General features: G+C 46.1%; 1 protein-coding gene across 2 annotated transcripts in view; it reads right to left on the bottom strand.

Moving 5' to 3' along the window:
* Positions 1-23157: 23157 nt before the first annotated feature.
* The window catches only part of ACVR2A (activin A receptor type 2A), an 82171-nt gene continuing 77975 nt past the window's right edge, over positions 23158-27353 (bottom strand). For both annotated transcript variants that reach the window (XM_088474869.1, XM_088474870.1), the window contains one exon: positions 23158-27250. In XM_088474869.1, coding sequence (XP_088330995.1) covers positions 27056-27250 — 195 coding nt within the window. In that variant the 3' untranslated portion in view covers positions 23158-27055. The remainder of the gene's footprint in view (positions 27251-27353) is intronic.

The following is a 27353-nucleotide window of genomic DNA, read 5'->3' as shown; positions in this document are numbered from 1 at the left end:
CAAGGGGACTTGAATGGACACTACGGGGGCCACTATGTGGGCTCTAAATGGGACACTACGGGGGCATTACCAGGAGGGCACTACAGGAACATTACCGGAGGATGTGAAGGGGCATACAAGCGGAACTGAAGGGACACTAAAGGGGATGTGAAGGGGCATACAAGGGGAACTGAAGGGGCAATATACGGATGAAAAGGCACAAATGGGAGCACAGAAAAGGGGATCTAATGGGAGCACAGGGGCACTACTGTTTGCAAATGTATATTAAGTTTTATTTTTTTTTTTATATTATTTTTCAGATGTCAGGATCCAATGCACGATTTTGTATGGGATTCATCAAATTGTACCAGGCCAATGAGTGCCTGTGGAAGTTATCCCAGCAAGGACTACTCAAACAGAGAAATAAAGAATCAGGCACTTAATAAGCTTGTAATCTACAGGTGATTCACCTGGTGATTCATCCCGGGTAAACTGCAGGGTTGGCCACGGGTTGTTCCCATGCCACACTGTAGTGTAAACAGCGCAATGCGGGTCTAGAAGATCTGCATAGCGCCGCAGGCCGGACAATTGGCTGGCTTAAGTAGCGCTTGGAGATGACGTCATCTCCAAGTGTCCACTTTCATGACGGAAGAGTCGGGTCTGTAGAGACCCGGCTCTGGTGTAAAAGGTGCCGACTCAGGAATATGCTGGATCGGCGCCGGGTCTGATCCGGCCGGAACACTGTTCGACCTCCCAGATCAGACCCGCCATTTAGGTCTAAAAGGGGTATTATTAGGGGTATTTTCTGAAGAAGTGGCATGTGCGAGGGAATCCCTCTGCAGCAACCACTCCCTCGTCCAGCAGGAATGTACCCTCACTGACCTCTCACGATCAGACAAAAGCACAGCGGGTAAATATGCTGTCCTGACACTGTAATGGTAGTGATCCGTGATTACAAGAGAGTACAGTACGCTGTTTAATTAATGGCACGCCAAAATTCAAAGCAGCAATTTATCTTTGAAACGACGCTTAGAAAGGTATACACCCAACCTAACTAGCAGCAAAGAATAAATGTTGAGTTTTAAATAGGTAATCAGGAATTTAGAGGGCTGCAGAGAGCACCATCCATCCCTTAAAAAAAATTAATCCTTTAATGAATATTCAAACAATCATTAAAAAAATCCACTCCCTGAATGATGTCATGCGATGTCGTTCATCTTTCGCCAAAATCTGTCATGTACATGAGATATCGTTCAGGACAGCCACCAGAATTTTCAAGGGATATTTTTTGTCTTTAATCTCTCAGAAATGTATCTTCTAATGGATAGGCCCCTTAACATTCACTAAGAATTGATGCAAAAAGCATATATGCTTCTGTCACTCAGGATGAGGGAAAGATCCCTCAAAATCCATATTGAGGAAGCATATCCAGGCCCCACACCAAATCTCTGATGAGTTGCAGATATTCTATAATAAACTATATAATAATGCACATGCCATGAACTTCCCTCCCCTACAGGACTCTTGAATTTTATGTCCCTAGCCTATCCTTGAGCACTCTCAAAACTTTGAATGAGAAGAGATTCCAGACATGATTAAAGGGCTAAAGTCGAACTAGGCTCTGGGACCAGATGGCGTCACAGCCATCTACCATATTATCTCCATATCTTCCCGAGGTGTATAGCAGTGTTATAGCGGGGAGCTGGGAGCTCTTTAGAAGCCCTTGAATCTTGGATTGTAGTTATCCCAAAAGAAAAGAAGGCCAATCTCACTGTTGAACACAGATAACAGGATTTTGGTACTTACTGATAAATCCCTTTCTCCGATTCCACAGGGGACACTGGAGTCTCAGTACAGTGGGGTATAAATGTGGGATAACCAGGAGCTGTCACTTTAATAAATCTGAATAGTAGCTAGCGCCTCCCCCTCTATACCCCCCTACAGGTCAGTCTTAAGAAACTGTGCCCGAGTAGAGCTGAAAAATAGAATAATAGAGAAGAGAAACTAGAACATACATGAATAAACAAGCAAATATGCAAACTAATCAAGCAGACCTTGAAGAAAAATGACCAATGCAGATGGAACAGCGCCGGTTGGGCGTCCAGTGTCCCCTGTGGTATCGGAGAAAGAGATTTATCGGTAAGTACCAAATCCTTGTCTGATTGTCAGATTAATCCATCTACAAATAGTTGCTTAGAAGCCGGCCAGCCCGGACACGCCATATCATATAGAACAAACCGCATATCTGACTTCCAGAGGGATGCAGTCCTATCAGCATAAATCCGAAGAGCCCGGACAACGTCTAGGGATCTGGAAGCCGAAGAATAATCTTTAAAAACCGGAACCACAATCGTTTGGTTGATGTGAAACACAAACACTACCTTATGCAAAAAAAGATAACTGCGTATGTAACTCAGCCCTATCCTCATGAAAAATGAGGTAAGGCAGATGACAAGAAAGCTCCCCTAGCTCCGACACATGCCTAGCAGAGGCGAACGCCAAAAAAAGAACCACTTTCCATGATAAAAATTTTTATTCCACAGTCTGTAAAGGTTCAAATAGGGAAGACTGGAGAAAAGAGAGGACCACATCCCATGGGGCCATTGGAGGTACAAACGGAGGTTGTAACCTGACAACCCCTTGTAGAAATGTTTGGACATCCGGCAATAATGCTAGTTTCTTCTGAAAGAAAATCGACAAAGCCGATATTTGAACCTTCAAAGATCCCAGATGAAGACCTGCTGATAAACCAGCCTGTAGAAAAAGAAGCAGCCTGGCTAAGTTAAATTCTCACAGTGGGGCACCCTTGCATTCACACCAAGAGACATATGCCTTCCATATACGATGATAGCGCTTTGAGGTAACTTCCTTTCTAGCCCCTAACATAGTAGGAATCACCCTGGAAGGGATACCCTTCTTTCTTAAGATAGCCCTTTCAACAACCACGCTGTCAAACAAAGCCGCTTTAAGTCCTGATAGATAAACGGACCCTGTTGCAGTAGATCTTCTTGCAGAGGAAGAGGCCACGGGTCGTCTATCAGTAGAAGATGTAGGTTGGAATACCACGCCCATCTGGGCCAGTCTGGAGCCACCAACAGAACCTTTACCCTTTCTCATTTGATTCTCTGAAGCAGACGAGGAAGAAGTGGGAGTGGTGGAAATAGGTAAACAGTCTGAAACCGCCAAGGAGGAGTTAGAGCATCCACTGCCACCGCCTGTGGATCTCTTGTCCGTGAGCAGTAAAGTGGCAGTTGATGGTTCAACCACGACGCCATGAGATCTACCTGAGGGAGACCCCAACGCTGAATCAGTTTGAGCATCCATTCTCCCGGATGAATGTCTTGTTGACTGAGGTAGTCGGCCTCCCAATTTTCTACCCCTGGGATGAAAATTGCTGATATTGCCACAGCAAATTCCTCTGCCCAGAGAAGAATGCGGCTTACCTCCCTCATGGCGGACCGTCTCTTGGTGCCGCCTTGTCTGTTGATGTACGCCACAGCCGTGGTATTGTCGGACTGCACTCTGATGGCACGGCCCTTGACAGAGGATATGCTACCTGAGGAGCATGGAACATGGCCCTTAGCTCCAGAGTGTTTATGGGCAGTACCGCCTCCAGTCGAGTTCAGCAGCCCTGAAAGTGTCTTCCCCGAGTCACTGCCCCCCATCCTCTCAGACTGGCATCTGTGGTGAGGAGAATCCATTCCCACATTGCAAATCGCTTGCCTTCCAATAGGTGAGAGGAATTCAGCCACCAAAGGAGAGATGTTCGAGTCCTGGGTGACCGTTGAACTCACTGGTGAAGAAAAAGGTGGGACCCTGACCACTGAGAGAGGTCCAGTTGGAATGGACGGGCATGGAACCTCCCGTATTGGATGGGCTTGAAGGTCGCAACCATCTTGCCCAGAAGGCGAATACACAGGTGTACTGACACCCTGCCATGATGCAGTATCAATCGTACCATGTGTTGGATGAAGGTGACCTTTTCCTGCGGAAGAAATACCTTCTGCTCCACCGTGTCCAAAATCATCCCTAGGAAAGGCAGACTCTGAGTAGGCTGTAGGATGAGATTTTTGGTAATTCAGGATCCATCCATGGTGTAACAGAAGACTCTGTGTTACCCAGATGTCCTGCAGTAATTGAGTGATGGAGCCTTGAGAAGCAGGTTGTCTAAGTATGGGACGATAGTGGCGCCATATAAATAAATGATAATAATAGTAACCCCTTGAATCTGGAGAAGGGCCATCATTACTGCCATGACCTTCGTGAACACTCTTGGTGCTGATGAAAGACCAAAAGGTAAGTACTGAAATTGAAAATGAGAGGCCCGCACTGCGAACCGAAGGAATGCCTGATGAGGAGGCCAAATGGGAATGTGGAGATAGGCATCCTTTATGTCCAAGGATACGAGAAACTTGTCCATCTCTAGCCCTGCAATGACAGACTGTAGGGACTCCATTTTGAACTTGAAGGTCTGCAAATAAAGATTGAGATGTTTCAAGTTCAGAATGGGTCTCGCTGAGACATCCGGCTTGGGAACTACGAATAATCTGGAATAAAACCCTTGACCCTGCTGATGGATAGGGACATGCACTATTACTCAAGAAGACAGTAGCTTTTCTATTGCTTCCTGTATTACAAACCGTTTGTCCGCTAATGTCGGCAAACCGGTTGTGAAAAAACAAGGAGGAGGTTGGATCTGAAAATCCAACTTCAACCCCTGAATAATGATGTCCCGGACCCACGTGTCCTGGCAAGACTTGATCCAAACTTCTTTGAAATTGCGAAGGTGAGCTCCCACCCTGGGGTCCCCCAGGAGAGAAGGGAGTGCGTCATGCCGGAGGCTTAACTGAAGACTTATCCTGCTGGGAGGAGGATGCAGTGGCTCTACCCCTGCCTCTGGAACCACGGGAGATAATGAAAGCTTCTCTGCCGCGACCCCTGAATCTCCCTGGGATACAAAAGGACCGTCCAGCAAAGAGTTTCCTAGGAGGAGGAGGAGCAGCAGATGGGAGATAAGTGGACTTACCACCTGTGGCTTGATATATCCACTTATCCAGTTCCATTCCAAACAGCTTCCCCTGTGAATGGAAGCGCTTCCACGGCTCTCTTAGATTCTGCATCCGTCTGCCATTGTCTCAGCCACAGGGCTCTGTGGGCTGAGACAGCCAAAGCAGAGGATCTAGAGGAAAGACCACAAATATCTTTTGAAGCCTCTCCAAGAAAAGAAGCAGACTCTGCAATCTGTTCTGCTAGCAGCACCAGATCCTCTGCCGGAACACCAGTCTTAAGGTCCTCAGCAAGCTGCGTAGCCCATGCTTCCACCGCCTTGTTGACCCAACAGCTGACTAATGCGGGTTGAAGGGACACCCCCGCTACAGTGTACATAGACTTTAAGGTAGTTTCTAACTTCCTGTCAGAAGACTCCTTTAAAGAAACTGATGTGACACTGACACTGAAGGATGTGTTTTGCATAATTTCCTACTCTCTGCAGGAAAGGGATAGTAGGATAACAGTTTTACGTGAGATCTGAAACTTTTTATCTGGGTGTTTCCACGCTGAAGTAAGGATCTCGTTCAATTCTTGAGACACTGGAAAGGAGTCTGCTAGTCTTTGTTTCTTATTAAAGATAGACGTCCTAACTTCCACAGGGTCCATGTCCTCAACATGTAACACCTGGCATATAGCTGCAATCAGTGCCTCTACACTCTGAGAGACAGGCTCCGCTTCCTCTGGCGCCTGTTCCTCTATAGGGTCCTGTACCTCCCCTTCCTCTGTATCATGCATGTCGTCCTCTTCCGGATCATCCCACATAAGGGGATTCGGTATTCGTCTCCTAGCAGGGACACTAGAGGACGATGCCATGGGTGGAACCTGGGCTGGCATGACCCTTGTGAGCCCTGCTAAAGACCGTGCCCAGTCTGGTTCAGAGAAGGCAGACCTCTGAGATCTTTCAACCTCTCTCTCCCTGCGAGAAGCTTCCAGCTCTGCAGACATTTCAGACATGACTGATGTAATTTGATCAGCCCAAATAGGGTGTTGTGGGGATGCTGTAGTCTGTATTTCTGAAACACACTTCTCACACAACAGGGAACTGGATGATAGTCCCTGTGTAAACTTCTCTGCACAATTCTTACAGGAGAAAGTTTTTTGTGCAACCTTAGACCCCTTTGAAGTCATGTTACCAATTCACTGTTAACACACAAACACACACAGAGAGACTGTTTAGAAAGAAGAGATTAAAGGCATAGAGGGAGATTTTGCTATTAATCCAGCCTAACCAGCGCTGATGCAGAGACCAGTGCTGTGTAACACAATATAATATGCTGTAATCGCTGTGTAAACACAGTCTAACCCCACGGTGTAGACACAATCTGGGCAGACAGGTCTCTCTTCTGCTTTTGTCAGCAGCCTGTGTCTTCTAAAATGGCCACCAGCCTCCTTCTGGGAGCGCTGGGGAGCTGGGAGGCAGTAGCAGAACTGTTAGGCTCCGCCCCCTCCATTCTGGTGCCTTTCAGCGCTGTATCAGTTGCTGCTTTTTAATGCCCGCCTGTCATTTTCTCCTGGCCACACTGCTACTCAGGGTGCCAGGAGTCACTAACCTTCTTGCTGCCAAATGCTGCCGACGGCGGGCTGAGCTAATGGGGGATCCGTGACGAGCGCCGCACGCAGCGCGTCTGGGTATCCCCCAGAGACAGTGGTCGCTGTAGCTGAAGACCCCAGCGTAAGCCACAAGCAGCGGGGGTGAGGTCTCCCCGGCAGCTCCAACGAAGCAGACAGTGAGTTGCCTGTGTGATCCTCTTGCTGAAAGAGAGCTCTTTGTATGTGACCAGCTTCCTTGGCACAAAATTAAGACTGACCTGGAGGGGGGTATAGAGGGGGAAGAGCTAGCTACTATTCAGATTTATTAAAGTGTCAGCTCCTGGTTATCACACATCTATACTCCATTGTACTGAGACTCCAGTGTCCCCTAGTGGATGAAGGCGAAATAAAGATTTATCCAAAGTTTCTAGGAATGTGCCTGAACTCCGTTCTTCTACATCTTAGCCAGAGCAATCAAGTGGGTTTAATCCCCTGAAGACAACACCACCAGATGGGTCACCAGTATGTCATTATTTTGATGCCAAACAAGCACGCTGGGGTCCTAGGAACGATGCGAAGAAGGAATGGGACCAACTTAGTTGGCCTTTTATAATGCAAAATTTTGGCATTATAGTTTCAGGGGCGATCTTCATGGGACTCAAGCCCTTTACTCTGTTGCTTTGGTCTCTTGTCAGCACCCTTACATAACCATCGTCACAAGACAGCAAAGCTCTTTGTTCCCCTAATCTTTGCTCTGGTTATTAAGGTCCTGGGGGTGAGAATCCGTTTATGTCCAGTCACCAAAGGTGTTGAGATAATGGAGTACAAAATATGCCTATTTGTTGATGATATACTCTTGATTGACTTCTCTCCATATGTCCGCACTAAATCTATTTAACAACTCAAATCATGTGTTGCTATCTTTGGCTACAAATTAAATTTCTCCAAAGTCCCTTACATTGCATTTATCTTAGTCATCCAACTTAAGTTATAACTTTTTGTGGAGAACCTCTAAACTTAAATACCTGGGCTCACGCAGAATGGTTGGATATTGTAGGGGGTGGGGTCAAGCTGCTGCCAGGCCTGAGGACTGGCCAATACGAGTTGGAAGGCACTCACCCCATAAGCTTTCCACCACCATCTATACAGGCCCAGCAGCAGGTTGACCCCACACCCAGCTGGAGTGGTCCCGGTCAGCGCCTGGTTCACAGCACTACAACAGGCAATCCACCGCTCATTCATACTGGCCATGTGCCACATACTACCATGGAACTGAGGAAAAATAACACAGCTTCGGCCAGACAGCAAGACCTATGCTTGTGGGGGGCCACAGTTTGAATGTACCAAATCTACTGGAGAGGTGTTCAACGCCCATACCACCATTGACTTGACTACATCTAGGACCTGATTCTGAGTCGCAGGCACTGCCGATGTTGAACACAGTGTAGCGATATTTTCTTCTGCAAATATAGCGTGAACATACAGTGGGAGTTGTGATTGAGGCGCATGGTCTTAGAAATGTGTTGAAAATGTAGTTGGTGTTCCGGGTCAGTGTATAGCATGCACAGAGATGGTCCATCTTTTGGGAGTGTCACTGATAGTGGTTGCCTACCCAAAGCTCAACTGCAGACGTTGGAAGCCATATTTGGATGGAAAAACTGCACCTGCAATAGGGCTGGTGCAACTAATGGTAACATCTAATGATACACTAATCAGTATTTCACCATCCACGGATGATCACCTCACTCCTTGCTCATTCGGACGCAGACCAGGGCTTTGTACTGACATTCGCATATAGTCGTAGACACGGCTGCGCCTGACTCCTAGGATGCCCACCTAGTGGTACATTCGCTTACCAAGAGGTTGGATCACATCCACCCCAAGACATTATGAATCACACAAGAGTCCACTCATCAGGCCACAACCATCAAACTAGACTGCAGTCTCACCCTATCAGTTTAAGGAAAGTATTGCAGTCCCATACTGCTACACGATTTGAAGGGTGCTCCCTGAAAGAAGACACTTGAATACATGCTATAGAACAACCTGCTTTACATACATCTGGTCACACCAGATAGAGTAGCAGTCTCCTACTACTATACCAAAAGTGGGTGCTCCATGAAGGAATACACCTAATTAATTTAGCAGCTTAGAATTAGAGCACTCTCTCTATACCTGTCAATATAAACCTACAATATCAGGCCATATTTTGTGAGAACAGTTAACAAACTGCCCCTCAATAACATTGTAGAGAGAAGGGCCCCTCTATTATTCCACCATCGCCATCCACTGATTACACAAGTGTGTGGGTCACCCGCTTCCTTTATGTACCTGAGCATTTACATCACCAACCATTATAACTACCCTATATGTGACATTTTCCTTCTATTATAACCTCCTTTGACTACATAGATCCCCCCTCACTTAAGTGCACAGTCACAGTCTTCACTACTTTCTAGAGAAGTGGAGAATCCTCTCTGGCATAAGGGGCAATTGGCCTGATTCGGCAAGGAACGCAGTTGCTAATATGCCCGCAATCAGCCAAGTGTTGCGTACTGTGTATGCATCACAGTGCGCGAACCAGCCACTGCGATCGCAGTAACTATGCAGACCCATCGCTTAGTGATTGACTGGAAGTGATGTTTGTGGGTGGTTGGCGTGCAGTGCGTTTGAACACCGTTGCATGGGAGTGCATAAATTATCCACGGTGATGCCATACGTAGCCTGAGGCCTGATAGCATGCGTGTAAGTTAGCAATTGCTGAGTAAGGTCAGGGCTTGTGCAAGTGTGCGTAAGGCTGCGATGGTACTTGATTGTACCAATGATTTCGCAGTCTTGCTACACATTATGGATGTATGCAAGGTAAAGTGGGCGTCCTTATGTAGTCTGATGACAATGGATTAGCATACTATCTCAGTTGAACTGCGTGCGTATTCACTCGCAGTTTTGTTCCGTAGTGAATCAGGCCCAATGTTGTGGTTCTGTCCTCTCATTCCTGTTTGTTAGAAACTTTCATATCCCTGGAGAAATACCAGGAGTTGTTCTGTCTAAATGGTGTAAAAGGGGTCTCTGTACTGTATCCTGACTCCACTACAATTATGGAGTTAGGCATTAAAAACAGAAACCCACAAACCTGTTTATAAGGGATTTTGCACTATAATCAAACAAAGTGACCATCACTAACAAATGAATTCCCCCTAGGGGTCTGACCCACTATTATTTTAGGAATCTGTAATCTCACTATTATCTATACCTCTGTATGAGGATTTATATGAGGAAAATTTCCCTTCTCTAATTGCCATGGGTTTTATATGGAACACGCATGGACATGGTCTGTGGTTAATATTGGTTGGAGAAGTCTAGTATAAGGTCTCATTTTGTTGCTGCGGGTTATTTCATGTGAAAAGATTGCTGATTGGATTTTTACAGACAATACAGAATTCAATGGAAAATACACTTTTTTTGGCTGAATTTATATACATTGAAAACAAAGGCAACAAATAAAATTTAAATATTGCTACCATGCTGAACACTGGTGTATAATATGGTAACACCAGCAGTTTGTTTTTCTGTAAAACAATCCCATTTTTCCAAAACATAATCCCTATATGAAACATAAGTTTTCCTTGCTTTGTTTGTTCATAACTACTATGGCAACCTCAGTCACATGATGTAGTGAACAGAGGGGGATTTGGAAAACATCAGCTGCCTGTAGGGTGAAATCCTTCCCTCCCGTTTATAGTGACTTGCAGTCGCAATACTTATCTGCACTATAGAGATTTTGGTAAGGAGATAATGATTTGTAGAGCATGCTTAAAACTGTATTTAACAAGCTATTTGAAAAGGTGTAAAAAATGGCAATTCAACAATAACATTGTTTAAATTGAAGCTGCTATGCTTAGGAATTAGTAAATCTAAGTCCACAGACTGTTACGCATCTCAGTAATAAACAGTGTGATCCAGAATGTCGACAAGGCATTTAAACCCTAACCACAGCCTAACCCTAACCTGTTGACAAGTCACAATTTTAACAGTCAACATAACATCCATGTCAACATTCAGAATATCGCCATTTTGACTAAATCCTGTATTAAGTGATGTATTTTTAAATACAGGTCCAGTAATCACTGTGTATATATTAAAAATAAAAATCTTTGATTAGGAATTACTGGGTGTGCTGCTTACTTTACAGCCATAGACCTAGCCACATAAGAAACCAAGAGATATGTATCTACTGGGATGGGTACGGGATGCCAGCGGTCAGCATACAGACACTTGTCGGTCAGTGTTCTAACCCTCTCCCTACCCTAACCTCCCCCCTAGTGCCTAAACCTAACTTTCCCCTCACCGCAACCTGTGCCTAACCCTTCCCCGAACCCTGCTACTTACATTTGTGATGCCAGCGCCGGGATTCTGACAAGTGTAGCGATAAATCCCCTTCTCCAGTGTCCCCTATGGAATCGGAGTATATATAATGGGTATAGATGGGGGAGAGAGTGGAGCCTGGCACTTTACATTTCTTCAGAAGTGTAGATGGCTCCTCCCCCTTTATACACCACCCAACCTCAGTTAACATTAACCAAGCCCAAGCAGAGACAGCAGAACAATAGAGGAAGAAAAGACAAGGCGAAGGAGGAACCAACCAAGGAGGTCCAAGACCGAGAGCAGCAAACTAAACGACAATGACCAACACACTACAGACGAATGAGATGCAATAGAAAGACACCAAGAACACTGTAGCAAGGACCAGCGCTAGGAGGGCGTCCAGTGTTCCCTATGGAATCGGAGAAAGGGATTTATCAGTAAGTACTAAAATCCTATTTTCTCCTTCATTCACTAGGGGACACTGGAGTATATACAATGGGGATGTCCCTAAGCTGACCTCCCGAGTGAGAAGTCGCAGAGAAACTTGCAGAAGCGTGCGACCAACATTAAGTAAGAGTCGCCCGAGAACTGACTGTAGAACATACAAAGGTATGAACTGAGGACCAAACAGCTGCATGGCAAAGGTGACCAGCAGAAAATCTTTGCTGGACTAGCCCTGAGGTTCCCACCGAAGCACAAAAATCAGTTGTAGCATGGAAGTAATAAGAGAACCAGAACCACATCCGGTATATGGTGAAGATGCAGCTACAGCTGACCCACAAAGATAATTGACAGCTCCTCTATATGCACTGGAGACCGGCTTCGTGCTAAGCACAGTCAGATCGCAAAGAAAACAAAGTGAGAGATAATGGACAAAGCCCCAAACCATGACCCTGCCGCTCGAAGACAAAGGCTAACCGCAGAATCGTCCAGGACCCTACTTAAGGTTCACTGAGGCTATGGGCACAAAACCATCCAATTGTAGGAATCACATGGGATTGAATTTAGAAAATCACCACCAGGTCGAGATCCCATAGGGCAGGGGGAGGCATTAAGGCGACTGGACTCAAAGAACACTGCAGAAAATTGTAATATTAAGTAACAAGGCAGCTGATACTGAAACAACAGATGGAGAGGGCAACAACCAGTCCCAAAAGCGAGCTCAAGCGAAGACCGGCATTAATTCTCGCCTGGAGTAACAACCAAACCGATACAGCTGGGAGTAGTAGCTGAGGAAAACACAGCGCGTACATCAAGCGACAGACTACTTCCAAAATTATGGAAGAGTGCCGTCAATACCAGCTTCCAGGTCCCCACGCTATTAGGAATAAGAGATCCCAGGATATCTACACGCCCCAGGATCATGGCTACAAAAACCATGCAGTAGTGCAAGAACCTGAAGGAAACCTGCTAAAGAAGATTCAGCAAACTTGGCAACGGCCACGGGTCGCTTGCAAGAAGCTACTGAAGATCCAAGTACCACACTTGGTGAGGCTAATGTAGAATTACCAGGACGACTGATGTGGAGTTGCCCTTGACAAGTCTGAGAGTTCATGTCCCTCGCCTCTGGTAGAGGAGAGAAAAGCCAATAAGAAATTAACGGCACCAGTCCCCCAGAGGAACCAAGAAGTGGACGAAGGAACCCGTCAAGGCCAAAGAAAAAACAAGGTCAGATAGAAAAGGACATGCCCCACAGGAGACATACAGAGTATGCAGAGCAGGCCAGCGAGCAGCAGGAACCCAGAAGGATCCTTAATTGTGTTTTAAACACCCAACTAGAGGGAAGTGAAGAAAGGACACCTGCAGAATTCAATAGATAAGAACTGAACGACTCATAGTGTATTAGATACAATATACAGCAACCCAAGAAAGCTGGGTTGGTATAAAAAACAAACCTAGACCTATACCTTCCCAATAGATGAAAAAGGAATACATGAGAAAATAAACAGCTGCCACAATGAAGCAGCCTGCGAGTTCACTTTGCACTGAGAAGAGATTACTACTCCTCCTCCACCTAGTAATTTAGGCTGAAGACTTTGAGCACCTTTCCAAAGTAGAGCAATAGCTCACCACGCTGAGAAGACAGTACTACAGCTGTTTCACATGCTTGATTAGACTGAACACTAAGCAAATTTCTGACGTTAAACTATAGCACAGGTTCTCAAACTCGGTCCTCAGGACCCCAAACAGTGCATGTTTTCCAGGTCTCCTCAGAATTGCAAGTGAAATTATTACCTCCACCTGTGGATTTTTTTTTTAAATATCAGCGAGTAATGAATACACCTGTGCACCTGCTGGGTGACCTGGAAAACGTGAACTGTGTGTGGGGTCCTGATGACCGAGTTTGAGATCCCCTGGACTATAGAATGGTCCCTGACAGAGAATGCCTGTCCCCCAAGGTAAAGCAATAGAAGAGGACATGGCTAAGCACAGTTTAGCAGTATTTGAGAGTGGAACTGTCACAGCATGGCTGAAACAGCCTTTGTGCACAACTTGCATCCTCACAGTGAGCCTTTCACTGGTAATGCTGGCAGAATGACAGCAAACCACAGAGCATATCACACAAAATGGATCGAGGAATAATGGAAGGTCTAGCAGCCGAGAAATGAGCTAAGAAGGGATAGAGTCTAATGCAATGTGGATAATTATACTCTACCCAATAATGGATATAACCACTGAGCAGAAACCAGGAGTGAGTGCCTGACCAGTAGACGGATAGGGACAGTTTCAGTACACTCGGTCAGAGTGAAGCCTTGATGCGTAAAAATACTGAATGTAGAGAAGCTCGTAGGGCCAACAACCAACTGACCTGAAAGGAGGTACTCTATAGGGACAGAAGTCTTCTAATACAGCTGTTGAGGTGCTAGGTCAGATCGGCACAATAGAGCAATGAACCTGATATCCTACTAAAGGGATTTGTGTCAGGAGTGCCTGTCTAGAAATGAGGAGCAAGCCCATTACCGCAGACACCAGCACTGTCCTGCAGTTAGAGTACCAATATCTTCCATAGGTGGGCTGAGGCCCTACACTTCCCCTCTTTTTCTTTTAGATTGAAGCAGCTTCAGTAGAAGATGCAACCTGTATAAAGAAACTAAAAGAATCATTAGTGGAGACTTGAACGGTCAACGGTCACCCTCAGGGATCGCAGTCTATAAATTACAGTCTGGGAAAAGAAGAGCACATCTAGGCCAAAGAAAGTGAATCAGGGGGAGACTTGACCAACTGCCCAGTAGCCAGAGAGCACTCTATTGGGATGTATACATCCAAAATAGCACATATATATGTACCACCCATGTTGCGCAGGGGAGATAGATTGCGGAAATTGCTCCAGCTGGAATGCAAGTGGATATTTTGGTTGGATACTGTTAGTCCGAAGGGCTGTTTCCTATAAGTTTTCTGGGTTATCCATGTGTATATGTAATGTTCTTCTTTTTCCCTGGGGTGTGGAGTTGTGTTTATATGAGGTATAGCATATATTATTTAGTAGTATTGGGTATGAAGATATTTGCACACGTGTATTTTGCTATCTGCAGTATTTATAATTACGTATGTCTGTTAGTCATGATTGATATTAGATAGAAGTTTGGGATTGTGTTTATGGACATAATATGTCCTTGATTTTTGATGTGCACTCCAGCCATATTTAATATTAACTGTATTTTGTATTTTTATGTATTTTGTTATTTATGTTTTTAATAAGTGTGAGTAGAAGTGGTATTTTAAAAAAATGTCCACATTCGGGAGCTGTTAGCGTGGTCATGTGACCGGTTTCAATGGTTACAAGTACACACTGTGCTCCGGGCTGTGGTTGTCCTCTCCCGATCTCCTGTCTAAAGGCTCAGCGTCACGTCACTTCCTGTGTGACATTGATGCTGAGACTGGATGTGTGGCGCAGGACGCCAGTAATCAGCGGGAGACGGGACAGGTGAATTTTGATCTGTGGGTATTTAAGCTGATATTAAGTTATCATTCACTGTGTGTGTCCTGACGAAGGGGCGCTGTAGCAATAAAGCACCGTTAGTTGACTAAGATACAAGTCTTGGAGTGCCACCTCATATTTATATATATATATATATATATACATACATACATACACACACACACACAAGATATATACACACAAGCAACAAGGCGTAGTACACTGACCAACGTGTGTGTGTGTATGTGTGTGTATATATATATATATATATATATATACATACACACACACACACACACACACACACACACATATATATCTCACATACACATTATATATGCGTGTGTGAAATAGTTTAATACAAATTAATGCCGTCTCTCACTCACTAGAAGTATAGCAGAGCATAGTTATACTAACACCTTGTACCTTCAAAAGCTTATTACACCCCTTGGAAAGACCTGTAATGTGGCCAATTAATAGCAATCCCGCCCATAGGAGGGCTAGTGATTGAGAACGCCATATTCATAGTGTATCACCTAAAGAATGACAGACGAGCCATATCCCCAGTAAATGGGGCCTATAAGGATACTCCCTAAAGTTTAGAGATAAATAATCTCACCGGACTATAGGCAAGTCAACATACCTATTTATCCCAACATCTAGCAAATGAAGGCTTGTATCCCCGACATATGCCTTAGAATGCCTACTAAGCTGAGACAATTTAAAGCAATATCTTGCATCAGGTGAATAACAATCTCAGCATAGCTACATAAAATTGAAGGGACGATAAACCATGTTTCTAAATTCCTGAAACCTACATATGCCCACAATTCTGAAGGTAGACATTGTATGTAAAAAAAGCAGCTGTACCCAGATAAATTACCTATTATTCCAGTTAGGAGCCGGAATCACCCCTACTGTAGCCTGTGGCAGGTTTGAAAACCAAGTAGATAATAGTAATTCCGAAGTACAGAGAATTAATCTAGTATATTATTCTTCTAACAATCAGCATATAGTCTATTCTACAAATAATATCTGATTTTAACTGATATTGAACCCATATTCCCTGTGGACAATTACAGGGAATTAGTCCACTGAGCCATCTGGCACTATCTGTAACAGTATAAGACACACTACACTAGGTATAATGCGCCGGAGGGAATGTTCAAATCCCAACAGCGGTTGCCCGAAGGGAGGAATTGCTGACAGCGGCACATAGGTAACCTAACCCTCCCATCTCCCCCCCCCATAACCCTCCCTTAGGGGTGTCTAACCTTAACCTCTCCCTCCTAGTGCCTAAGCCCCCCCCTCCCTAACCGTTCCGGGGAGGTGCCTAACCATAACCTCCCCCCCCGGTGGTGCCCAACACTAACCCCCCCTTCCCCCCGATGGTGCCCAACACTAACCCCCCCTTCCTCTAGCCTGACCCTAACTGGGTGGTGCCTAACCTTAAGTCCCCCCGGGGTGCCCTAAACCTAACCTTCCCTACCCGCGGCTAAGAGGACGGGCACCCAGGACTTCCCGTTCAGGCCCGCATCGTCCTGGATTCCGGCGTTGGGATGATAGGAGTCGGTATCCCGACGCCCATCATGAATCACTATCCGGCATTCTGCCATCGGGATTGTGACCAGCGGCCGTCACATAACTACATACCGTGACGGAGCAAGGAAAAGAGCCTAGCCCCTGTAAACCAACACAAGCACAGGGAGAATATACAAACTCCACACAGATAGAGTCGTAGTGGGAATCAAACCCACAACCTCAATGCTGTGAGGCAGTAATGCTAGCCAATTAATGCATCATACCCAGAGAATGCTAATGGAGACTACAATGCTGGCCATCTATATATGAATATGAGAGGGGGAAAAAAACAAGAGATATGGTAAGAACTTACCTTTGTTATCTCTGTTTCTACGAAGTCCATAGGGTCCACAGGGTTGACCTTGGGGTATAGCTTGGATCTGGATCCACGGGCACCATACAGTTAAAGCTTTAGCTCCCAGGATGCACTTGGGTCCTCCTCTATACCCCGCCCCAGAGCCACAGGCTCAGTTGGTAAGTAGCCTAGGCCGAAGGAGGAGACTAAACAGAGAGAAGGAAGACTGGAACACACAAGAAACCATACTCACAGAAATGGGAGACGGAAACACCGGTTACCAGTACCACAGCCCATTTGAAGCCAGGTGTGTCAGGGCGGGCGCCCTGTGGACCCTATGGACTTCGTAGAAACAGAGATAACAAAGGTAAGTTCTTACCATATCTCTTGTTTTCTACTTCAGGGTCCATAGGGGGTCCACAGGGTTGACCTTGGGGATGTCCCAAAGCAGTTCAACTAAGGGCGGGGACGCTCCTGAGCAGAAAGGAGAATCCTGCGCCCGAAGGATGCATCCTGAGAGGCAAAGGTGTCAAACGCATAAAACCTCAAAAATGTCTGAATTGAAGACCAAGTGGCTGCCTTGCACAGCTGAACAGAGGAGGCACCACGTCTAGCAGCCCAAGAAGGGCCTACAGACCGAGTGGAATGAGCCTTAACCGAGGCTGGAACAGGCAAACGTTCCTGTATATAAGCCTCCCTAATAACAGAACAAAGCCAACGGGCTAAAGTTTGTTTGTTGGCAGGCCAACCCCTCTTATGGAAACCAAAGAGGATGAACAACGAATCGGACTTCCTAACAGAGGCCGTCCGTTCAACATAAATTCTGAGAGCCCGGACCACGTCCAGCGAAGCCTTGCCAGCCGTAAGACCCGGAGCCTGAAAAGCTGGCACCACAAGTTCCTGATCTATGTGGAACTTAGCATCCACTTTAGGCAAAAACTCATGAAGGGGGGGGATACAGGAAAGTGCCCCCAACTCGGATACCCTCCTGCCGAAGTAAGAGCCAGGAGAAACACAGTCTTAAGTGTTAACCACTTGAGGTCAACCGACTCAAGAGGCTCAAAAGGAGGTCCCTGCAGGACCCGAAGAACCACCGTCAAGTCCCACGGAGCCACTGGAGGTACAAAGGGAGGCTGGATCCTCAGAACACCTTGGAACAAAGTGTGAACGTCAGGCAGTGTGGTAATCCTTCGTTGGAACCACACTGACAGGGCCGATACATAAACTCTTAGGGAAGCAAGCCGTAAGCCCAGGTCAAGACCTGACTGCAGAAATGCCAAAATCCTAGAAAACTCTGAACACCCGAGGGTCATAGCTTCTAGACTCGCGCCACTGAAAGTAAGTGTGCCACACTCTGTGGTAAATCCGTGCAGAGGCAGGTTTACGTGCCCTAAGCATGGTACTGTTGACAGCGCCTGAAAAGCCCCGGGACCTTAAGACGGCTGTCTCAAGAGCCACGCCGTCAAAGACAGTCGACCCAGATCCGGGTAAAGGCAGGGACCCTGAGACAGCAGATCTCGACGTTGAGGCAGAAGGTACGGAGCGTCTACAGACAGGCCCCTGAGATCGGAGTACCAAGGACGTCTGGGCCAAGCTGGAGCCACCAGCAGAAACGTGCCTCCGTCCTGTTAGATCTTTCTGAGTACCCGAGGGAGCAGGGAGACTGGAGGAAACAGATACGCTAGGTGAAACGACCATTTCACTGACAACGCATCCACTAGGCTTGCGCCTGCGTCCTTTGTCCTTGAGCCATATATGGGCAACTTGTAATTGTGACGAGAGGCCATCAGGTCCAATTCCGGCAGTCCCCACCTGTCCACGAGAAGTTGAAACACCTCTGGGTGAAGCGACCATTCCCCGGGATGCACGTCGTGACGGCTGTGGAAGTCTGCCTCCCAATTGAGGACTCCCGGGACGAAGACTGACGATATTGCTGGAAGGTGGCACTCCGCCCAAGTCAGGATTTGGGACACTTCCAACATCGCAGCTCGACTGCGAGTTCCTCCCTGGTGATTTATGTATGCCACCGTGGTGGCGTTGTCTGATTGCACCTGAACTGCTCTTCCGAGAAGAACGGTGCCCGACGCCAGAAGAGCACGGTACACTGCCCGTATCTCTAGAATGTTTATGGGAAGGACGGCCTCCTCCGCCGACCAACGGCCCTGAAGAGACAACGAGCCGGTCACTGCCCCTCAACCCCGGAGATTGGCATCTGTCGTGAGCAGAACCCAGTCCGGAATCCAAAAGGGCGACCCTGGCTGAGATGAGCTGACTGCAGCCACCACGCCAAGGACCGGCGCACTTCCGGGGACAATACCAGTATCTGGGATCGTATCCGGCGGGACAACCCGCTCCATTCCACAAGAATCTGCCCCTGCAGGGGTCTGGAATGGAACTGGGCAGACTCCACCATGTCGAATGCCGACACCATGGACCCCAGGACTCATTGCCGAATGTATTGACACCCTGCCACTGCTTAGGCAACCGTGTATCCTCAGTTGTAGAGAGGATACCTTTTCCAGAGTCAAGAAAATCCTTTGTTGACTGGAGTCCAGAAGTGCTCCCAGATGGACCATCCGGTGAGATGGGATCAGAGACGACTTCTTCCAATTTATCAACCACCCATGTGCTTGAAGACAAGCAATTGTCAGGTGGAGATGATGAAGAAGCACCTCCGGGGAGCTCGCCAGCAGCAGCAGATCGTCCAGGTACGGCAGCAACCGTATACCCTGACCCCGAAGGTGGGCAGCCATGACTGCCATCACCTTGGTGAAAACCCTCGGAGCCGTGGAAAGAACGAAAGGCAACGCCCGAAATTGGTAGTGTTGGTTTAGGATAGCAAACCTCAGGTACCGCTGATGTGCCGGTGCCACGGGCACATGGAGATAGGCGTCCTGGATATCGAGGGAGACCATGAAGTCCCCCGGTTCCATCGCCAGGATGATGGACCGCAATGTTTCCATCCTGAACTTGGGAACTCTGGAGGTACTTGTTCAGAGGCCTCAAACTCAGAATAGGGCGATGAGACCCATTGGGTCTCTGCACCAGAAACAGAGATGCGAAGCTTTGGACTCGTCCAAAAAAATTGGTGGGGCGGCCTGCACCGAAACGACAGGGCGTACCCTTGAGAGACTACTTCTCGAACCCAAGCATCCGTGGTGGTACTGAACCAACACTGGGCGAATCTGAGAAGTCGGCCTCCCACTCTGGGGTCCCCCAGGGAGAGGCCCGTCCCGTCAGGCAGCAGGTTTATCCTCCTGTTTGGAAGAGGGGCGCCAAGCATTCCATATGCTTCTTGGGTTTGGATGAGGCTTTGGTCGCTGAATGTCTCGGGAAGGACTGGCCCTTGGCCTTACCCTGAACCCGAAAGGACCGAACTGCAGTGCTCCTCACCCTAGCCGGCGCAGAAGCCGAAGGGAGGAAAACCGACTTGGACTTAGCCAAGGTATCCACTATTTTGTCCAAATCTGGACCAAATAGCAAATCTCCATTAAAGGGGAGAGCCTCCAGACCCTTTTTAGAGTCCGCATCAGCCCTCCAGGACCGCAGCCACAAGGATCTCCGAGCAGACACAGCCGCAGCCGAAACTCTAGAGGTTAGCATGCTTGCGTCCAATGACGCTTCCCCAATATAGGAATCAGCATCCCTCATTTGTGCCACTAATGCTCTCTAAACATCCGGAACACCGTCCGTAAGAGAATCCTCCAAGGCTTTGGCCCAGTTCTCAATGGCTTTAGCCACGCAGGAACTGGCCATGGACGGGCGCGCCACCGCTCCGGAGAGCGACTTCAAACAAATCTCCACTTTCCTGTCCGTTGGATCGTTTAAAGAGGAAATAGATGGCAATGGTAGCGTAGCGGTTTTAACCAAGCAAGCGACATGTGAATCCACCGCTGGTGGAGTCTCCCATTTCCTGCAATGATCCTCAGGAAAGGGATAATGAGAAGCCAACCCTTTCTGCGGTTGGAATCTCTTTGCTGGGTAATTGCCAGGCCGCCGCCGCCATATGATCCGCCAACTGATCGGACAGAGGGAACACATTAGAAGAAACCTTTGCTTTCTTGAAGTCAGGAAACTTCGACTTAGGGACCGGTGCCTCCTCTTCTATATTGAGAATAGCCCGCACCGCCCTAACTAATGCTGGAACATTAATGGAGGACCTAGGCTCAACCTCCGGTCCCACCGCATCCAAATCAGAATCCTCATGGACCTCTCCATCATCTGAAGAGGGATCCGATTCTGATACCTGCGCAGTGAGTAAACTCACAACAGGCCGCTTAGTCGCCTTCTGTGGCACATCACCCTGCAAAAATGACTGAAAAGTCGAGGATGAAGGCGCCAAACTCTGTACCGAGTTGGAGAGAACATCCACCCAAGGTGGAGGAGCCGACTGAGGGAAGCCCTGAAAAGGCACTACAGACTGTTGTGATACAGGGGGAGGCTGGACATACACAGGCAGCCCTGAATACAGTCTGGGCCCCGGAGGGAGACCGCAATACCTGCGGAATATCCGGGGAATGGGAGATAGAGTGCTGGGACAATGCCCCAGAAGGGGTCACTGTAGGGATCGACATCTACAATAGATGTCAGCACTTGCGAAAACATCGCCCAAGGGGGGTCCTGCTGCATAGGGGGTATAGAGGGGCCTGGTGCCAGCTGGCACTGCCCGCAAAGACCATCCTGAGATAAATCCTCCCATTAACACCAGCAGAACAGCGTCTGCAGGAAAGCAACACAGGAGCCCCGGAGTGCTCAGTCTCCTCATCAGACATGATACAGTAATTATACAATAAATACTTATCAGCAGAGGACATACGGTGTTAACACCCTCGCACTCACCAGCATGCAGCACAAACAGGCCCAAAAATATGGTACTGTGTAGCACACAACAGTATGTGACTGACCTCACAAATACATGATTTATAAAAGTGAGGTTAATAGAAAAACGCCCCTCCCCCACACACCTTCGGGCTGTAGGAGAAGCAAAGGGATAGATATAAGCTGACAGCAAGTAGAAAATGAGTACAGACAGCAGCACTAGCAAAGTCACATACAATGCAGGAAGATTGTACTTACTGCACCAATCGCTGCCCTCAACCACCCAGATTCAGTGTCTGGGGGGAGTTATAGCGCTGTGTACACTGTCCTTTAGGTAGGGGAGCGGTACACAGGGGGACCTGACCATGCACCTGCCTGGGAGCCTGCGTTAGCCGGAGAGCTCTGAGGAGGAGTGGCCAGCAGAGGAGCAGCTCAGCGACGCCAGTACACGTGAGAAAAGGCGCGCTGAGCTGAGGGGAGGAGCCGCTAAACCAGGGAAGGCTGCCTCCCCTGGCTAGTATTTAACCCCAGGGATGCCGGTTCCCCCCCTACTAGCGCCGCCGGTCTGTCCCCAGAGACCGGCGGCAACTGACTGCATTTACCCCCGCGAGCGGCGCTAAGAGCGCTGCTCGCGGCTTACCTGTTCCCCGTAGAGTCTGGCAGCAGTCAGAGGGAGGTCCCGGAGCCATGCTAGGAATAACTCCGGGGTCCCGCTGCGATCCCCAGAGCAGTACTGGCGTCGCAGCGCCAGCGGGGTGTTGAAGCGGCAGCATGGACGTCCAGAAGGACAGTCCTATGCTGCTGCATTAAGTGTAAAACAAGAGAAAAAATAAAAAACTTTTCTTCTGTAAAAATAAAGCTTAGGGGCTGCTCCTGCAGCCCCACTGCACAGTGCAACCGACTTCGGCCGGCACCAAACTGAAACTGAGGTGCCTGTGGCTCTGGGGCGGGGTATAGAGGACCCAAGTGCATCCTGGGAGCTAAAGCTTTAACTGTATGGTGCCCGTGGATCCAGATCCAAGCTATACCCCAAGGTCAACCCTGTGGACCCCCTATGGACCCTGAAGTAGAAACTATAGCCAGCGGCTAACTATGCCCAGCATAGAAACAAGGATCTTCCTGTAGAGAGAGAACCTACAGTATATTTCCCCACTGTAAGAGAGGGAATAATAACTAATAACAAGAACCTTAGCCTGCAGGTGTATACCGCTGTTAAGGCAGGCAGTGAAGGTCAGAGCCTTCCATGTAGCTGCTAGGGAGGAGTCAGGAACCTAGCTCCGTTTTGAGTGCACAGTGCATGAGCAGGGGAGGGAGAGTCCAACCCCCCCCTACTGATCCTAGAGTGGCCGGAAGGCTAAAGAGATACCATAAGCAACATAACTCATTAAGCCCTGTGTGGCCCAGCCCCGGACCGCTGAATTTTAACTCGTTAACTGGGTAGCGGCTCACACTACCCGTGTGTCTTTTGATGATGAAGACTCTGCCATAATCCGTCCTGAACAGTTGATGTGCCTTGAGGACTGCGTTTGGGAACCTCTGACCCAGCCAATTAGATGTGTTTCTCCAAATGTAAAGACAATGAAGCTGTAACCTATCAAGAAACAGAAACCAGTCGATCACAATAAGTAATTTTAATTTTTATTGGTTTTGGTTTTTTGGTGGGGATAGCATACAGGTTTTATTTGTACAATATTTAACAATCACTTTTACCAGGGTATTTTCTGTAGGTACTTGCAAAAGGAGAAAAAAAGAAAAGAAAAGAAAAGACTGCAGTTAAGAAACAGTAGTGCAGCAACCTGTTCCTGAATGCTGACCGATACACAGAGCCAAAAGCTTGGATTGCTTACCAAATATTAGAGGTAACGGATTATATGGACTGAGAAACTGCATAATAACATAGTTGCTGGTTGAAATATCTGAGGTAAATGATTTTCAATCAAACGACACTTTCCCTTTGCATCGTTTTGCAATTAAACCATAAATAAACTTTATACCAAATGCACTTAAGTAAGAAGTCATAAAAAGTTTTCAAACAGAGACTGGAAAACATTGGTAAATTGATAAAACCCTTAGCAGACAAAAAAAAACCTGGCAGTTATAATAGTATTGAGCTATTGTCACAGATAAACGGGGTTAAAAGACCTTCATTACATTCAGTACATGTCTCAAGGCATTGGGAAAATGAAAACCAGTCAGACAGTTCTTACATTATGAAATGTGTCACTGAAGTCCCGGCTGCATCGGTTGGAACTGTAAAAGCACCTCCCAGGCTGTTTTCAATGTTTCTTGAACAATATCTATGCCGATAATTTTGAATATTTGCTTGTCATTCATAGTGTAAGCCAAATATTGGGTACAGAGCTAGAAGACACTAATATTTTGCAAATGTGAGAATTAAAATGTACCTGAAGCATAAACATAGTAGAGGTTGCAGTGTTGTGACATAATAGTAGATATCCGTATCACCAGTCTCTCCTTAACAAAAAGGCTAAATATTGGTACAATGGCAGCCCCCTCTATATTACAGCAATGGAGAGAATGAAATAATTGCAGGATAAGAGTAGGAAGTGCATACACACTTTAGGATGTTCCTATCTGTACATCAACGAACTATACATCTGAACTCCAGAAAGTTTGTTGTTCTATAAATAAATATTATCTGTCTACTGTGAAAATGTGCCTATACAGGAGGCAGCTGTGACATTGTACATACAAAGTAAAAAGTTAAAAGTGGTGAATTCATTAAATAAAATGCTCATTGAGCAGTATCTTTTTCCATTGATCTAAAGAAATACATGATTTTTTAGTGTGTAACACACATACATTACACACACTGTATACAAGACTTCCCATCCGACAGTGCCTTTCTACAGTCAGTTTTTATTTAGGGAACCAGCTCATTATTTTGAGCCTGGAAAAAGCAGTATGCAAGTTAAGTGAATTGATCCATTAGAGATGCCACATGAGCAGAGAAAATCACTTTATAGATACCATGATCACATGACCAGGGACCCATCCCCCAGCTTAAAGCATTGTCCATCTGTCTCATCACAGCAGATGCAGAGCTGACTGCTGGTGTCTCGGGCTGTTATATAGGCATGATTTTCTGCAGCAAACACAAGACTGTCTCTGCATTAAAATATGCCCGATATCACCTGGGTACTTTCTATCCAGGGCAAAAATCTAAAGAGCACTGCAAGCTTCCAGGAGAGATTTTACCTCTAAAGATAAATTAGAGATTTAAGAATAACACAGTTATTTATTTAAGGCAAGTCACCAGACAAATCCCATTACTGCCAGTTGTCATTAGCACATTTGAAAGGGAGAAATAAGTTAACATCTCACAATTGTTTTTCAAAACACACAATAATTCCTGGTCAATTGCTAGAATACAAATTCGCATTACAATTGCGTAGTTTTAAGTTACATATGATTTTAGGGAAAATAAACAATTTTGTTTAAATACTTGTTAGAACAAACAACTTACGTCTGATAAAAGTATCAGATACATATTCACTCAAAACGATGCGTTTTGAGAAGAATCTTTTATGTTAAGAACACTCAGTACCATATAACCATTCCTATGTATGGGGAGGGGGGTGTACAGCTACTGAAACCTGAGGGAACAACGTCACAAACTGAAAGTTGTTTTTGCATGTTAAAACTTAAAAAGACGTCCGTCAATTCCTTGCCTCATACAACACTGGTCGTCCCGCGGCTGGCTTGTGAACTGTATTGGTCACAGAAAGGGAGTGATCAATGTTCCGCTTGATGACACCTGCACCCTGGGACATTACACGCTTACAGTGAGCTTCTGATTGGCAGAAACATCATAAAAAAATTTCCTGCATTTATAGTTGACAAAACGTAATACTTGCTAATGTAGGTTCACTGTATATATTCAGAAAAAGCTTTAACTTTGGCATGCACAAAACAAACTAAACGTGCTCCTGTCGTACATCCACTGTAGGCAGCCAGCATTCATGATAATCCAGCCTATGCATGCCCTAGGAACCAGTCACATTCAGGCCTAGTGCATAGAATAGACAGATTGCATTCTAACATATATTGGCTCAGCGCACAATATGGCTGCTTCCACTATATGTAGACAATGGATGCACCTTCACTTCCTTTTCTCCATCTTAAACACAGACTTTGGCACCTATGTCCATCCAAAACACACCAATGATGTGTCAGTCTGTTTTCCTGCTTGTCTGTCCTAACCATATCAGTATTGGTTACACCGTGAAACAGAGTTGCATAATGGAGAGTATTACATTTCACCAATTTTCCCTGATTTATTTTTTCCTTTACTAAACTGCAACACGTGAAATCTGTGGTGCAAAATTCTACATCCGTTTATAGAAACGGGGAGCTCGCTAGACGGCAGATTTCGAGTACTGTGATGACACGATGGCACTGTGTGATTGTAATTCTGAAAGCATAGTGAAGAATTGTGGGTCGTGAAATTTCCTGAGGAGATCCGGAAACAGCTGTGCTGGCCGTTCTCTGAACAGACGACACACAACATAAAGAAACTGAGGAGAACCGAGCGTTCCAGTGTTAGAGCTTTGCAAAAGTAAAAAGAAACATGCTTCTATTTTCAATAATTCCTCAGACACAGCAAACCTATATAATACATTGGCAGGTAAGAAAAAATTACCTACCTGGGGGTGGGGTGGAGAGGGGCGGTAGAGACTCCGAAAACTTAAAAAGGTTATTAAACACTGTTTAAGAATGGTTATTTGTTGTGGACATTAACCTTTCTGGTAACAGAGGCGCTAGAAAGTAATCGATTTAACCCACAAGCTATGTATCGATGACACCTCTGATGGGTTAAACAAAACATTGTGGTTTTTTTTTTCTTTATCTTAACACATTGAAAGTGTGATACATATAAAAAATTGGTTACATTTATTATTAAAATTGCTTAGTGTTTTCAAATGTATAATTTAGAGACTGTGGAACTGAGGTATAGCTTGTTGAGGGAGGTTAAAGTATGCTTGGAAGCCTCTTTAAAAATGTCCCACAAATTATTTTAGGTTTCTATACATAAAACAGCAGCACAGGGAACATTCACAAGCTGTGTCATATTGGTATTACAATAGTAATTTATAGAAACACAACAGCAAATGCAATAAAAACAGCTACCCTTTTTAAGTCTGAAATGAAATGCTTTGATTAAAAAGAAAAAAAAATGTTTATATATATATATATATATATATATATATATATATATATATATATATATATATATATATATAGCAGTAGTTCACTCAAGGTTTCAGTCTTTTCTGACATGGTTAGAAAACTGGTGTCAGTTAATTTTCCACAGCGAGGACCGTGTTTTCTTCATATTTTCTTCATTCCTCAATTTGTTGCAGAACCGTTCCAGGTCCAATGGAATGAAATAAGTCTGGTGCTTCCTGTATGACGGACATTGCAATAAGAGACCAACCATCCTAATATAGTCATTCCTTAGCTTAGCAGCTCTGAGTTCTGTTGGTCAAGTGCAAGTATCATAGACTAGATTCCTTGGGTGGGAAGTCCACATTTGTCACCATGGTAACCACTGTTACAATGTCCTCTGTGGTAATAATGTTTGTGAGTCTTTGCATCTGGATAACCCTCTCCTCTACGCAGCCAGCCGATAACCTAGCCTCTGCGTCGTGATCCCAGCACTCCTCTATCGTTTCACAGAGCATCGCCAGCCCCTGGAAGGAAAAACAATGTCTTCAATGACCGAGCCCTACTGTATACAAATGTGGACTAACACCAAGCTCATGTGGTACTCTATAGCCTGTGACAAACCAACCA

The sequence above is a fragment of the Taudactylus pleione genome, unplaced genomic scaffold (genome assembly GCF_031769625.1).
Source record: "Taudactylus pleione unplaced genomic scaffold, aTauple2 ptg000156l, whole genome shotgun sequence".
NCBI classification, from domain to species: domain Eukaryota; kingdom Metazoa; phylum Chordata; class Amphibia; order Anura; family Myobatrachidae; genus Taudactylus; species Taudactylus pleione.
Note: the sequence above shows the minus strand (reverse complement) of the source record. Positions and strands in the feature narration are given on the sequence as shown.